Source organism: Esox lucius, chromosome 23 (assembly GCF_011004845.1).
Source record: "Esox lucius isolate fEsoLuc1 chromosome 23, fEsoLuc1.pri, whole genome shotgun sequence".
NCBI lineage: Eukaryota > Metazoa > Chordata > Actinopteri > Esociformes > Esocidae > Esox > Esox lucius.
Genome location: NC_047591.1, coordinates 13,500,245 through 13,516,633, shown reverse-complemented (window position 1 = coordinate 13,516,633; position 16,389 = coordinate 13,500,245). Strand labels below are relative to the sequence as shown.

The 16,389-nt window shown below is 42.5% G+C and overlaps 2 protein-coding genes across 11 annotated transcripts in view; one reads left to right on the top strand and one right to left on the bottom strand.

Moving 5' to 3' along the window:
• Nucleotides 1–16: 16 nt before the first annotated feature.
• On the bottom strand, nucleotides 17–3,216 carry ndufb2 (NADH:ubiquinone oxidoreductase subunit B2). Of its 2 annotated transcripts, none has more exons than XM_034290106.1 (4): nucleotides 3,021–3,216; nucleotides 545–689; nucleotides 367–463; nucleotides 17–96 (listed from the first exon to the last, which is right to left on the bottom strand). In XM_034290106.1, exons 1-3 carry the CDS (start codon nucleotides 3,110–3,112, stop codon nucleotides 392–394), a joined length of 309 nt encoding a protein of 102 aa, XP_034145997.1. In that variant the 5' UTR covers nucleotides 3,113–3,216; the 3' UTR covers nucleotides 17–96; nucleotides 367–391. The 2 variants fall into 2 exon arrangements, with proteins under 2 accessions (XP_034145997.1, XP_010890869.1); XM_010892567.5 differs by lacking the exon at nucleotides 3,021–3,216 and adding an exon at nucleotides 1,643–1,902.
• Nucleotides 3,217–4,683: 1,467 nt separating this feature from the next.
• Nucleotides 4,684–16,389, top strand: part of kmt2e (lysine (K)-specific methyltransferase 2E) — a 34,184-nt gene continuing 22,478 nt past the window's right edge. For all 9 annotated transcript variants that reach the window (XM_029116909.2, XM_029116907.2, XM_020042910.3 and 6 more), the window contains exon 1: nucleotides 4,684–5,100. The gene's annotated coding sequence lies outside the window, so the exon portion shown is untranslated. The remainder of the gene's footprint in view (nucleotides 5,101–16,389) is intronic.

Sequence of the window (16,389 nt, the reverse complement as noted above, 5' to 3'; positions counted from 1 at the left end):
ATGTCAACAACAGATGTCATAGAATAATTTAAATGTATTTATTGGTATATGTACAACAGTTCCTCTCAGGAAACAGTCTGGCACAGATAAGGTCATCTAGAAATAAGGAAGAAAGGAAGAGAGAGAATGTTATATACCTCGACATATGGTTTTAATGGTGGACCAACATGCAACTGCTACATAACAATTCTTCTGAACAGCATGCTAACACACCCTAAACAGTGGCTGTAGTGGTGGAGAACATGTGGTCTAGTGGAAATACTCATGGCCAAATCTCCCAACTGGAGACCAGAAGCAATCCCAGTGACTCATCTACTACACTCCTGTCAAAATTGTGGATAATACCGAAAGAGAAACGTGGCAAACCTGGGGGGGCATGGAGCAGGGCACCTTACTCTTCATCTGCTGGGATCCCCAGTTCTTCATCTGTCCACGCAGATGCATCAGGCCATGGGAAGTGACCCTGTGGGCATTGGATTCTTTTTTTGAAGGGTCTGCTGACAGAAACCGTCCTTAACCTTCATGATTAGATTAATCTACTCACCATAACGGCATCTGGGTCATGCCAGCAGTGCCACAGGATCCAGAACCACATGGCACTGCTGATGAACTCTGCTTGAAACTTTTGGTTCTTGGTAAGTTGTGGGTATTGCCTGTACTGGGGCTCTATGTGTGGTCCTCCACCAGCTCTGAAAGCAAACCGAAAACCAATGCACTGAGAAAAAGGTTTTGTTTTACTACAGTATAAGAATAGTATGATGTAACGTGTGTGTGAGTGATATAAATGCACACACTCTACATACTGCCAGAATTGTCAACCCATCCGCCACCATTTAACATACCCTACTAGCTTAAGCATTATTTTTTAAACAAAACCACTAGTGGTTCATAGCTATATGCTTACAATGTTATTTTTGATTATTACTTTAACAGTGCTGCTATTTTAGAAGCAGCAATAGACAGCAACAATTCTAACGGTCATTTTCTATGACGACATTTACCTAACTAGTCTGTTTGGCCAATGCTTGCAAGAGCCGTATTGCAATAAGAAAAAATAATTTAAAAGAATCGACCTATAATTATATCTGCTCTCCCCTACATAGTACAGAGCTTTATTTTTGTTGGTAAAAACACCCGATTTGTTGTTAACAGCTGATCATTTGTAGCGCCACTGAGCCTCTGCAGGACACCAAGATCTATAGGCCCAGTTGTCTGGTTAGCTGAGTGTAGTAAACGTTTAGTTCTAGCTAAATCAATTTACTTAACATATGTGGCGTGTGAACATGACCATGGATATATCGACATAGGCCAAATGGCTACGATCCGTGAACACGAACCTTTTTTTTTTAGATTAGTCGGCAACATAACGTTACCAAGCTAGCTAGTAGCTAACTTAAAGAGGACAGTACGTAGGTTTGACATTTAAACGAATAAAAAGTAACCTTACAGCCCACAGGCTAGCCACGTCCGTGGCGCATGTGAACATGACCATTAATGTAGCAAATATAGTAGCAACAGTTGACTGTATGAACCGTGCTCATGTTAGCTATAGTAGCTATTTTGACTAACAAAATAGGTATTAGCAATCTAGCTGGCAGTTCAATTGTTATAGATAGTACTGTAGGTTGCCCATACTGCTTACTTTCGGGTTACTGTTTTCAGAGGTCCGCGTCTCTGAAGCTGCGTCCCGGCCCTAAGGATACCTACAACTCTTCCTAAAAAAGTCATCTTTAAGTAATTCTATATTCCCTCGGTGTTTTAGCAGATGTCCTTCCACCTTGACAGAGAAGGAAGACCTACCAACAAGGGGCGATATGATAGGTCGAGATCGAGGACAGGTCTGAATAGTCTGTCTCAGTTTTGTACACTAGATGGAGACAAATGACCATTTGGAGTGTGACATTTTTTTTGCGTATCTAGTTACAGAAATATTGACTAAGTCCTTCAACGCAGCTATGTATTACTCGAAGTAACAGTACAAAAACAAGGGCAACATTTCTGTACAAATTAACGTTATATAATTGTGTTGGTTAACCAGAATATGACGTCGTGATTAGTTAATGACTGTGTTATATAGAGAAACGTATGGCATCAGAAACTGGATATTATGCAAAAACGCTGTCTTGTGTCAGGGTTCATGTCGCGTTTCATATATTTATCCTTAGCGGTGCTTTAGATGTTTACAACTTTGATTAAATATACATTGGGTTTGGCATCCAGTGTAGTACTAGGTGGAGGGAAATACTGAACAATAATGAAGTTATAATACTAACAAAAGATAAGCACGACCGGAGCAATGAGAGCAAATCGGTTTTGGTAATTGTGAAGCATCTGCGCCATTTACTGATTAATGAAGAACGCACAGGACAACATGGCGGACAAGAGAAGCTTGACTGACATTGGCTTGAGAGACAGTCGACAAAAAAAACTGCTAGATACTAAAATGTTCCGTTTAGAAAGTTCCATCCATTAGATTGTTTTCAGCTTTCATCGAAATGTTATTTTTAATTCCTGCAGAATGGTTAAATTCCCTTTGCCAGTGTTCCATTCAGCTTCCGTAAAACACACATTTGCACATACATTGATATCCATGTTAAACTTGCTTAGTTGTAGCGAAGATACAAGCGGAGCAGTAGTAATGCTTGTGTCTGCTTCTCAGTTTTAATGTTTTAATAGGCAAAATACCAAAACAGGAAGTACAACAAAAACAATACTGTTCTTCTCGCGAGTGCGCGCAGTGCCGCCGCCCATGTCTGCCCGGTGCGCACGCTTTGTGCACGATTGTACACTGCAGCCGCCATCTTATTTGCCAGTAACTGCGTTTAAGTAACTTTACAATATGACAGTGATCTACGTATATTTGTAAGCAACGCAATAAATGAAATAATTAATATGAATCATTAATATAGTCGAAAAACAAACTCCGTATCCCTTGAAGATCTTGCGTTTCAAATACATGTTCCTTGACTGAACTCTCTAATGGCGCCTAACCCCGCGAGTTCTCCGGTTGCGCCACTCTCCCCTCACAGCTCAGAACCCGCCTACCAACTTGTCCGAATGATGTCATCAGAAGCCAACCATTTCTGCAAAAACAAGCCAATTCATGCACCATTGGTTGAGAGAAATGTCAATCTCTTAAACAAAAATGCCATATACCGTAGACGATTAAACAACCCTACTTTTTGTCACCTAATGTTATCTTTATTAATGCCCAGAGACCGACTAGGCAACGTCTGGACAATATTTCCGAATAGTATAATAATGAAACCCCTAAACTCGGAGTACATTTTTTCAAAAGTATATACCGTATGTAGCCCAACGATAATCGCACCTACGTTCGCTACACGGTTTCCCGAAAAGAGTTGTAGTAGTACGTCAAATTTGAAGACTCATCTACTCTGTCAAGACGACCTGATAGAACCAACAGACGAGCAAACTGGGAGCTCCTTTTTAGTACGCGTGCGCGCGGGGATGCGGTTTGGCTAGATTTGAGGGGGGAGGGTAGCTCTTACTGACGTGAACCGGATTGGAATAGTCGCAGAAGCCGCTGTAACTTCGCCCTAATTTGACCGACATAAGACACGTATACCGATGTCCAAATGATTTTTAGAAACGGTATTGCAGTTATAGCTGAGGAGACACGTCTGTGTGGATTAAATAATATTCTGAAAATGGGATATGGACACCTTTTACACATGCATCCATCTGTTTGCCTTGAACTAATTGCTGCCTATACATTTTCAGTATTTGATGATTTATCCTGCATGGATATCACATCTTAAACACACTGGTATTTTGTAGCAGCAGTTATGAGCTAGACCCCCCCCCCCCCCCCACACAAACACACACACAGATACAGTTTACCTTAAGTTAAATAAAATAAATACCTCTAGTGTAAGGGGGTTACATAACAGTGATTTGTTTCCTCCTACTGCGTTGGGCAGCAGATGTAGGTGCCTCTTTAAACCATGACACTTGGGTATATCCACTCTTGAATGAACACAATTCATGAGTTATGCTTTTTATTATCTATGTAAACGTTTTATTCAGGCCTAACATATAGTTGTCATCACTAATATTTCAATTAAGTTTAATGTTTTACAGTAGGATAACCTTTAGAAGTGAAATGAGAACTAAATGAATAACGTTGACAATAGGGAGAGAAAGGGTCAAGGGAGTTACAAAAGCAACGAGTCTTTGCAGCTATTAAAATCTATTTTTATCATCTCGCACATAAAGGTGAACGAATAATGAAAAAGAAAAATGCTAACTTCACTGAAAATTTAAAGTAGACGGTACATGGACACAATGCCATTTATTATACTTGCACTTCGTTTGACCTTCAAAGCAGTTAAATAAAAACATTTTGAAATGTTTTAATCGAAAATAAAGACAAAACTATTATTGGAATGGAAATGGGTTAATTATTTATTGAATGTCTGTGATATACCACTTTACTTAGAAGTGCATTTGGTATGAATACATTCTATACATTATTTTAATACAACAATGAGGATGAGCAAGAGGACTTATTTTTTAAAACAAACTTGTTGCAACTCTCATAAGTCCGGCATTTTACAGCCTCTGACTACAGACAACAGGCAGGAGATCAAACGTGAGCGCGCTTGTCGCCAACAGTTGCTGTCCTTTACCAGCGCCCGTGTGATTGCGGGCTAGTGGACCCCGGAGAGTGAAGGGGCGGGGTTCGGGTTAGGGAAGGGGGGCTCGGGTTAGGTGTGGGGGGTGCTCGTGGAGGAGGCGGAGTCACAGCGGTCCTGCCAGAGCCGCCATTTTTGCAAAGGGAAAAGAGACTGGGTAGAGGGGATCTAATTTCCAACAGTCGGCGTAGGTAGGGCACAATTTTAACGGTTGGAAACTGACTGTAAGTCATTTTTATGTTTCAAGAACAACCAAAGGAAAGCAATTAAGAGTAGGAAAGATCCCCGAAGAAGCCTGCTATAAGTGTAAACATTTGTAAACCTTTCTTGTAGATCCGCAGTGTGGATTGAAGTATTGTTTTGGTTGTGTAGAGGCTCTAGCGACGGGGGTCTCACCCAAGTCCCGTTTCTTTATTCAGGGTATCTACAGTGGACTTTAACGGTAAGTGAAACGCTTTAAAACTACGTAATAAACGTGATGCCTTAATGTTTCAAAAGCTCAAGTTACAGTCTAGCTAGCCAGCTTACTGACTTCGTTTCTCAGTGCCATGGCTAGCTTGCAGTTAGTTAGCTAACAGCTAACGGTACAATACGTGGATGTTGGGGATAAATATGGATAACTTAATAATAATAATGTATGTCTAGTAATTACTCAGTATTCAACAGGAGTTAACGCGTATTTATTCGTTTGGGTGTACTCTAACGTTTGCTGTTATTTCGGACTGACTAGCCACTGTTAGCAGTAACAGAAGCTAACTATTTGGCTGGCTAGGCATATGCTGGGGTTAGTTAGCTACAACACACAAGTAGTACCGCGCATTTTAATTTAGATTCACCCGATGACTGCTTCCGCAGGAATAACTCCTGTAGTTTAATAATGACATTATTGTGCCTGAAATGTTATTACTCCTAAACGAGTGCGATCTTGCTTACTAATGTACCATAAACGTTAGCTAAATTGACTAGCTAGCTAACTGATAATATGAACCAACAACCCCGCTCTCTTTTTCAACCTGCCCTCCAAAGGCTGGTCAGTATGCCAGTTTACTCCAATACAATGGGCTAAGGTAATGTGTACTTACAGAAAGAGTAAACCATGTATTATATTGCAGTACTTGTGGGACTGACATGGCGTAATTCATGTACATCCGCGCTCGTTAGCTAGCTACGCATTTTCATGTGTTTGGAAGTGCGCTTCTTGTTGACGAGGACCAAAAGCGGTTTAATTCCGTTTATGAAGTCCACAAAATGTCGTGTTGCGCAGCCAGAGGGCATCGACGGGGCTTTTGTTTACATACACGCTTCATACGAAAAATTGTAAATATAGTTTTCAAAAATCGTAGTTGGTTGGCATTTGTGATAAAAGTTGAATCGCATATATTAAATGTTTATATCAAGCTGGGGGCCTTTCCTGTAAGATTGACCAAGTATTGGTCCGAAAACTGTCTCCCACCATTATACTGTTGAAAGCCAGCTGACAAAATGCATCTCATCCCTTAATTTAGATTCAGGGGGTAGCTATGTGGTTCAACTGCTGCAAACGTGGGGGAGGGGAACGACTCAAATCGGGGAATCTCGCCTCCACTGACAATCGTAACCTTTAGTTCTTGTTAGTTATAAAATGTTCTGGTTGATTCATTTGTCAAATCTATTATTTAAATGGGACGCATTATCTGAGAGCATTCGACATATACTAATAAAGTTCATTGTCTGTATTATAATGTGACAATGACTTGTTTGCCAGCTAGCTAGCTAATCTTTTTTGGTTATCCGTCGATGGTCGGCTAACTAGCTAGTCCCTAACGATTTTAGCAAATGTAAAGACGTCGGTGGCAGATTGAAAGCCACAATAAGAACGGAGTGTATCAGTTTTGTAGTAACGAGTAACGTTAAAAACCTTTTTTTTTCTTCTTTTTTTTATATATACAATAACGTAACTATTCATTCACATTGTGTTTTTGCAAGACGGAGACGGAGTAATCGCTCGCTAACGTTGCGTTGCTAATTCATTAGTTTAGTCCCTTAACAAAAAAAAAAGCTAGCTAACTAGCACGTTGTTTAGCGCTGAAAGCAAGTATAGCTAGCGCTAACTAGCTAGAACTACCAACTTAGCATTAGCTAAATTCACGACGAGATTTTACATGTATCTTATTGTAACAACACATAGACGGTATCGACAGATAGATACTTAAGAATGTGTGAAACAGACGAGTGATAGCATTCTCGGGGATTTTCTTCTCGGTCGAGGATCCCCCAGTTACAGGATTTTCAGACTGTCCTTAGAAAAGCGCTATGAAAATGGCGGCTTGGCTTGATGTTGTGGTAATTTAATAGCTATGTTCAGTCCTCCACACCCCTATCGGTAGAGCTGACTGCAGCGCCGACACACTCACGGGAAAGCAATTGCAGATTTTGAAAGATTTGAAGAAGCGCTTTCGGACGCACATTTCGATGAATAACACTCCACGTTTTAATACAAAAACGCAGCGAGCTAATCGGCGATTGAACTATCGAGTTTTATGTATATGACTTAACTCATACCGTTTATTTTATTGCACTATTGTTCTATACATGATCTATTACAACAATGTACACAACAGGTCAGATTTATTATAGTTTATTACAATTTGACATGACATTCCATTAAGCAACATGAAGATCATACCCTATGGGTTGTTCTTAGGCACGAGGCAAAGTGACGTGTCTGGATAGAAAAATAAGCAATGAGTGGTGAGGGAGGTATGTGGTATATTGTGAATATACCACAAACCCCTGGGTTGCCATACTGGTTTTATAAACTTGTTACTAACAGAATTTGGGCAGTAAGCAGTGATGTTCAAGGTCCAAACCAGGTTGGTGGGGTAAATGGCCAATGTACCACAGCTAATAGCAGTTATGCGCAAATCAGTGAGTGCCTGGATACAGCTCTTACCCATAATATATTGTCCGTACACTACATACCACAAACCTTGACGTAGTTTGCTATTGTAAACCAGTTACCAATGCAATTAGACAAGTAAAGAATATCTTTATAATACGCCTGCTATGCATTCTCGGATACTGTATCATTCAGCCAGTCGGTATTCTTTGTTTGGACCATCTGAAAATATAATGTATACTAACTTGCTATCTAGTCGAATGAGATGGATTTTTTGTTTTAAGCTTGGTGGTTAATAAACAGAGAGTGCTTTTCTAAAAGTCAGCTTGACTGAGGAAGACAGCCTTGTGCTTGTTGTGGATGTGACCAGAGCAAGCCGATCAATATAAACATGAGAATGTATATGCTTGAGTGACATTTTCTAGGCACCATTATTAAAGTCTCCCAAGAAATATTAAATTATCAAACTTTTTGTGTGGTTAAGCTTAGCTCTTAGGGGAAATATGGAACGTAATTGTTGTCTGTTGTATTTTCATTTAAAGCAATTCTGGCCATGTCACTATTGAATGTATAACCAGTTCCAAGGTGAAACCTGGTGGACTGGGGCCTCTGGGTTTGTAAAGGGAGATTGGGAGTGTCTGGTCAGTTTTGTGAAACAACAGATGTGACTCGGTTATTCCCCTTTGACATTGACAAAGACTCCTACCTCCTCTTGCCCCTCCCCCTCAGCTCATCACTGACTCATGAAAGATGCCGCCATCAAGAATCCTCCTCAAAATCCAACAATGAAAATAAATGGCACACTTGTTTGTGTTGGTTTGCGGTAGGATGTCCATGTTAACATAGCATGGCATACTACTGGCATTTTACAATTTCAGTCCTAATAGTGATAACTGTTAGCCAAATTGGCTAGCTGAAAATTTGAGGCGCCAACAGACGTCAATTTGAATATATGTTTGTGTTCTTCCGATTCATACATTTTATATTTAAAAAAAACAACTAATTTCTTCTAGCTTGTTTGCTGTAAATGATTGTGTTCTCATTTAGCCTATCTGGTAAATAGTTGAGTTTGCTCAAAATGGTCGGTGTATTACTATATCACCCCCTTTCAAAAATGACGGGGAGGCTTTGTGCCAGAGCAAGACTTTTTAATCTTGCCTAGCTACCCTTCCACTTTGCTTAACAATCTTCTCCTGGCAGTGCATGTTTTTCCTTTAATTTTTGGTGTGACATTTTTTCCATTTGCTCAGGCCCTGTTGCCAGGAGTGTGTTACAGTCCCTGTGATGGCAGTAGCTTTGTGATTTTCTGCGCTACTCTGTTCCTTCATTACCACTGGCCTGTAAGACAAACCAAAGAAGCTGATGCCTTCTCTGTGGTGCAAACTTTGGCAGCCACTGCCAAAATGTTTAAGACAGTTGCCAAGTGTTTTTTTTATTGACCCCCCCCCGTATGACACCATGTTCCCATAGCTTTGTAAGTTTACACTCCTTGCGTGAACAGAAAATCTTCCAGATTTGTGGCCATCTTCGATGAAGGCTGGAGGGAGAGACTACCATTGGTCTGTTCTGTTTTGGTAGTACCGGACAGCACTCAATCATCTTTGTGCCCTTTTTGATGTATGGGTTGTGCTCATTTACTGACTGAGAATGGGACAAATAATTGGATACAGAAGTGTTTTCTGTTTTCACCACAGTGAGGCTATGCAGCTGCTCTGTCTCTCTGGAGGAGAGTGGAGAGGAAACTGTAGGCTCATCGCTGCCACAGCTGGCTGACTGACTCTGATACAGGCACTCATTTGCTTGTGAGTCTTCGTCTTGCTTTTTCACACCCTGGTGCCTGTCAGCAATCTGGTGAAGCCTCAGCCTGTACCCTGCTCCCATTCCCCTCATCTTGCCATTGCTTTGCAAAGTGACATTAATACCAAATGTATGTCATTATTGATTTGTGACATTTTCACATCCACACAGTGCAGTATATAAACAGATCTTGGCCATTAGTCATGCAGCAGCCTGGATGGATGAAGGCCCTTGGACACTTAGGCCTCCTCAGCCAGAAAGTAACAAACATCACTTTGAATGGCTTCTTGCTGCATACTGGACCCTTCTGACCAGGACCACAGCCCTTATGTATCAACATATTTAAGCACTAAAAACCCATTAAAACATTGTGTTTCACTGAACATTGGCCTGTCTGAATATTGTAAAACCAAACTGTGTGAACAGGAAAATGAATACTGAATGAGAGAGGGCCTGCTGTGTCTAATCAGAGGCTGATACATAATACCAAATCCCCAGCCACCTACCTCTTGTTCCTCTTAAAGGGCCGGTGGCCTCAGCCAGTATTGTTCCAGGCCATAGACCCTAGTACTAACCAAAGTGCTTCATGCACTTCACGTCACATTCTCTTTGCATTCAATCAGCCTAGCTAGGTAGAACTTTCTGCTCCACATTTAAATGGCCTCACATTCCATTCTAGTTTGTGTGTGGACCTCTCCCCCCAGCCAGTGCCCCCTCTGCACGCTCTTGCACAGCTGTAAATAGTGTTTGTGTAAGACAGGAGAAAAGCGAGCTGCCTGCCTTCCACTTCCCCCCTGGGGGACCGGAGTGTGTGGCAGGTGCCAGGAGATCGCTGCTGTCCCAGGTGACACACCTTTCCTTGTGACCTCAAACCCATCAGTGTACATGCATACACACACAGGCTCAATGAGAGAAACCATGGCCTTTCAAGCTGCCTGTAGCCAGCCGAGTGCAGTCTCAGAGTGAGGAAGTCAAGGAGTTCATTGTACAGGATGTTTACTGCTAGTCTGCTGTATCGACAGCAGCGTTGGGTAGGGCAGATGAAGGCCACAGCTAAACTGAACTGATGAGAATCTATTGACATCCTCTCTGCCTGCCTCATCCTTAGTTGTAGTATGTCACTTGTTTCAGTGTGGCTCCCTCAGTTCCCGGAGAACCACAAATCCCACTTTGAAACTATCATCTGTATAGATTTACCTAAATGGGAGAACTGTACTACTAGTCAGCGTTATTTGTTTGTATTTACTGTGGTGCCTGCCTTTGTGGCTCTAGCCCTCCCTCCAGTGTCTTCTCTCTGTGTAAAGCTAGAGACTGTCCCTTAAGAGGCCCACAGGGGATGCTTGTCTGGCTCTGAGCCCCAGCATAGACACGTGGGTCAAACACTGGGAGAAAAGGGAGCCACGGCTTAGGTAACCATTTTCTTTATGGTGCTCTCCTGGAACTGATCCCTTGTTAAATGGGATTTTGACTAGTTAGACTGGGGGCTTCTGCAATTGCAAACTTGCTACTTCCCTAGCCACTTCCTGTTGCTGTGCTACATGCTAGCACAGCAGGCTCAGTACTGGGCAGACTCTGTGGAGGCAAAGGGGATGTTGATATGGTGTCCGTGATCTAGTGCCTGTGCGAGCCAGGCGTGAAATCGATCATGGAGCAGTCTCGTAATGGGGCTTGAGTGGCTCTGACTATTCTTTTGGCCCATGGTGGATAATGACTGAGCCTTATCCGATAGCACAATACAATCAAAAACCTCTATACTGGCTGGGGTCTCTGAATTCTTGGTATTTCAAAAGTCATTTCACTCTATCTGCTTCATGTAAGATGGATTATTCCACCGCTTGTGAATAGTCTAAATTTAGCTGAATATTTAGATTGTTACTAGGCGATTTAGCCTATCTCACATTCTATTGTTTCTATTGATTTTTAGCTAGAGCCGGCTAGTTATCTGATGTTTGTAATGGCTATTTTAAGAAAATGTATCCATTAATTAATTCCTACTGGAAAATGGTAACTTCTCCTTAAACCCCATATACGTAAGCTTTTAAGCCCGTCAGTGTAATGACATAAAGAATACAAAACCAAAATACTGACAATTCAGGGTTTGCCTGCAAGTCTTACTTGGTCTATACGGGAAAGCTTTATGCCAATCAATGATTTAGTTTGTCATCGCTGATCAGTCATCCCAATCTAATTTAAGACTAAGTGGAGCCCTTGCCGTGGCCTGGCTGTGCTAGCCGCAGAGAGGGGCATGTTCAGGGGAGGAGTGGACTAGTACTCCTGGGGGTTCCTGTGAAACAGACATCACTCGATGCAGGGCTGCCCCAGACCAGCTGTCAGAGCTGGACTTGAATACCGTGTCTGGCTGTAGTCTTCCACTGAGATGCAACAAGAAGACTGTTGAACAATCCCGTAAAAACCTTTCCGTGGTGGTGTGTTCAGTCCTAGGGTTCAAGCCCAAAGTATGAGGGGGTGCTGTGTGTTGAGTAGCCTCTACAGGACTCCGTCTCTCCCCCTGTCTCCCCTTGTATCTGGCCCTCTGTCATGTGGCGGTGCTGGCCTGGGGCCATTATTGTCTGCCGGTGGTGGTTAGTGTGCTCTTCAGAGCGTGGATGTGGACACGGCAGTATCATTCTCTCCGGTTTCTTTTGGCCTGTTTTTACACGGTACAGTCTGCCGCTGTGGTGTTGGGTATTGATGGTCGACATCACTGTAGCAGTTCCGTGCTTTGGTGGACATCTTTTTACTGTCACTAGTGGTGCCCAGCCTCTACCACAGCACAACCCGGGCACGTTAGAAGCTGGATGTATGGATTTTATGGATGCATGGCTTCATGAATGGCCACTAAAAAGAATGTAGTCTTTCCCGTGTAATAGGGGATGTCATTTGTTTGGCCATGTGTAGATGTTTGTGCACATGCTTGTGTGCTCATGGCTGGCTGCTGCGATGACTTGGCTTCTGAGGATGGTGTGAGGTCATGTCAGCTCTGCCCTCAGTTGGTAGCTTAGAGGGAAGAAGCAGAGCAGCTTCAGTTGGAATTCTGTCTCTCTTTTTCTTCAGTTCCTCCCTAGTCGACATTGAAACTGGGCCCAAAAAAGCCATAATGACTTGGCCCAAAAACACTTTATGAAAATAAGGTCTGACGTATGGATGGTGGCTCAAACTAGCCTAACACTAGGGAGTGTGTGCGTGTGTTTCCCTGCCGAGTTCAGTTCAGTGAGCAGTCTATCTAAAAAGGAGAGCTATTCCCCCCACACAATGACGTGACTGTGTCCTCAGCGGCGAGTCGAGATTGGGGAAGGGTGGGGGGAGAAGGGGGAGAGTGGGCTCCGCTCCAGTCTAAGCGGCTGCGCCTGGCTGTGTTAGAGGAGCCATAGATCCCACACGGGGGTTTGGGTGCCTCTCGGAAAACACAGAGGGTAGAAGGATGATTTGGACGACTCCTGGCAGCGCTGCGAAATCAGTGACTAAAAAGCATTAGCGAGAACTGGAGTGCTACAGCTTTCCTTCACTGCTCGACAAGCTAGTATTCTATCGTCATACTTTTTCTCCTGCGTCTCTTTCTCTCCCGCTTCACCTCTTTTTCTCCTCTCTTTCTCTCTCCCCCACTTCCTCCCTCCCAGCCGTCTTGTAATTAGGAGCCGTGCCTGCGGCACTCCCCTTCCCTTCCATGCTCTGAGGTTTATTTAGGAAGTGCACATGAGAGGGCGAGATCCGGCCGGGCGGGGTGGATGGGCTACAGAGGGGGGGGTGGGGGGGCAGAGAGAGAGGGGGGGCGTGGTATGATGGGGTGTTTTATTTCCCCTCTTCTTTTCCTTTTTTTTTTGGTCAGCGTTGGTCCCGTGTGAAAGACATGCTGCTAAAGGAAGTGGGAGGAGCTTCTGAGGTGGTCACAGCGCTGGGATTTAGTTGGGAATACTGTACTGACACTGTACTTGTTTTTTCTTTTGTCGCCGCCCTTTTGTAAGGTCTAGATTGTGTCTTGCCTCGGCACTGCATGTGTGTGTGCCTCCCAGCAGAGGAATGTGTCTGGGGTCTAGAAGGGGAGGGGGTTTGGTTTATCTGTGTGAGCGTGTTCGTTGAGCATGCGTGCATGCGTGCATTCCTGAGCAGTGACAGCAGGATTCCCTTCGACTGCGGCCGACATGAGTGCTGTAAAACGCTTAGAAACCGAGGTCTCGTCTCGTTTCTGAAGGAATGGATTTTTATTACACAAAAAAACGTAGAGCCTTTCAGAAATCACAAAAGGGTTTTATGTCATTTTAGTGTTCAGGCGAAATGTCCCGTTGTTACAGGGAAAATGTTCCACCAACAATTGAACGCCATTGTTAATCGAGCCACACAAAGCGGCCCTGTGGTTTAAAGGGACAATAAAAATGTTTCAGTGGTCCATAAAACCAACATATCCTGATTGCTCCTCAAAATGGAGTTTTCAGCCCAAACACACACACACACACACACACACACACACACACACACACACACACACAGGGGTTCTAACACTACTATTAATTAGTCCTTGAGATGACAGCTGTCATCTCTGTGAGGCTCTGGCCAGTCCTGCTAGTTCTCCATAGACTGGCCCAGAACCCATTCACAACCCACATGGACTGGCTAGACCTGTGAGCCTGCCTTTCCAGTGTGTCTGTCCGTTGCCAACATTGATACATCTGCTAGATAGTTAGCCTTGTAGGGCCCTATAAAATCTGTTGCAGTTTTAATCCAGACATTAAAACCTTCCCACAATATAAAAATATGACGTTTTATTTTTTATCACTCATCAGATTAGGGCATTCCTCTCAAGATTGCTTAGTGGAGCAACTGCAACAGACACAGAAAGTCATTACATGTTACCCAATGAAGGGGCTGTCAACAAAGTCATTGTTTGAAGAATAAACTAAAGGTATTAAGCATTAATTTGGCCAAATTATAGTTTGGATACGGGTCAGAATCCATCATTTTTATTCCAAATATTATTCCAAAGAGACCTAATGAGAACTATTTTGGTATACATGGGCTTTACAAAAACCCTTCTTGACTCAATGTTAACTAGAAGTAGCCTATGCTTACCTGGAAGAACAGTGTCATAATTATTTTCATCAATCCAGTAGGTATTTGCTTAAATAAAAATATGATAATTTTTCTCATTCAAAGTGTCCTTTTCGTATCAGAACTGAAAACACTTAGGAAAAACACAAAACTGAGAAAACAGAACTTGAGAAGAAATAATGGAATCCAGAAAAGGGGGGGAAAAATCAGTTTTATGGGGCCCTAATAGTTGTGTGTATGGTTGTCTGAGATGAGCCCACTGTTGGTGTTCCCAGCTGGAGGCGTAGACAACAGCTCACCCTCTAATGAAATATAGCTTCCTAGAGAGAGGTGTGTGTGTGGCTGTGTGTGACAAAGAGAGAAAAATGCACAGGCTAGACAGGGTTGCTGCTTGACAAGCATGTAGAGACAGGTTGGTGTGATTGTGTGGTGGCCCTGTGAGGTTGGAGTTAATGCTAGCGTGATTCTGGTGGCGTTATCCTTTCTCCCAGCAGTCCTAAACCCGGCATAGCCTTTGTCTGTGAGCCTGGGCCCAGTGCACGCGCACGTGGAGGTGTGACCTCCAGCTCAGTTTGTCTAGGCATCTGTCCCTCCCTCTAATCCCACTTATCAACTGGGCTGTGCTATCAGGATCAGGGGCAACGCAGACACATTGACACATGGTCCTGTCTGGACTCAGACATGCCTTTTATTCCTGATGCTTTAAGATACGATAACCCACTGTTTGTTTGCGTGTCAGCTGATTGGGGCAACTGTCTATTAAATGCATTCACTATGCGTTTTTGATGCCCGGTTAGCTAATAATGGTTACTTCTGCTGTGCTATACACAGCAGTTGAAAGCTAACTTTGCGTTCCTCACGCTTTATTGATGAAATTCTGTACACAGGCTCTACTCCTCCCTGGGGCGAAAAATGCCTTATAAATACATAAATTATGCCTTTTCCACAATTTATAATTTTCCTAAAATACATATTGCTACTCTTGTGACAACAAATGACTGAATGCATATGGAGATAGATTTCTATCAAAATATTGTAAACTTGTGAGTAGCAAGTCCCATATAGAGCAAGCCACAAATACAAAATACAACTCTCAAATAAGAACCACTGTCAAGACATATGCAGTTTCACAAACGTGTAGAAATCCAAAAACAAATTATGAATCGTCAACAACAACAAAGGATGATTAGCAAATAAATGTAGTGTTTTTTTTCTTTGTTGTATCATGTTTTTGTGGATGGTACAGCATTTGTCACCTGCATTTTACAGATTTGTGAGTGGTATTAGATATTTGCGAGTTTCTCCATATATTTGTGAGGGCCGCTACATATTTGAGTCGCATTTTACGATCATTTTATATGGAATCCAGATTAGGACCTCTTTACTTCTGGTTATGCTTAGGCTCCAGAACTCCAGAACGTTTAAAATGTACTTTCAAAATAACACAGAACATAATTACCTGTGTAAATGAAGTATTTGGTAATAAGTATGGTTTGTTTACACATTTTTACAATTCAACCTAATTTTAGGCTGTATGTTGTGGATTACATTTTACCAGCATTGTGTGTAATCTGGAAACAATCAAGACTAACATTCACATTGAACATTGGCGGATGGAAGTCAGTCGCAGGTGACTTTCATGTTTCCATCACTCATTGAGTATTGGCAGTCTTTCTACCCAATCACTCACCTAATAGACAATATAATCTGTAGTATATTGTAGGGAAGCACAAAGGGAGATATTCAGACAAGTAAATGTGTGTAGCAGACTGATGCAAATAAGCTCTGGTACACCAGGATCTTGGGTTGAGTGTTGGCTGTAGCAGAAAGATATCACAGTAAATAACAGGCTTTTGACAAGACGGTCACAGCGTTCCCTGCTCATCAGTTGCATCTTTTGGACTCTTGTGTGGTCACAATGTAAAAGTACAATAAGATATTAAACATGAGTGGATAAAAGAAATAAAACAGATACAACAAAGTGACCTACCTGTAGCAGAAAGATACCACAGT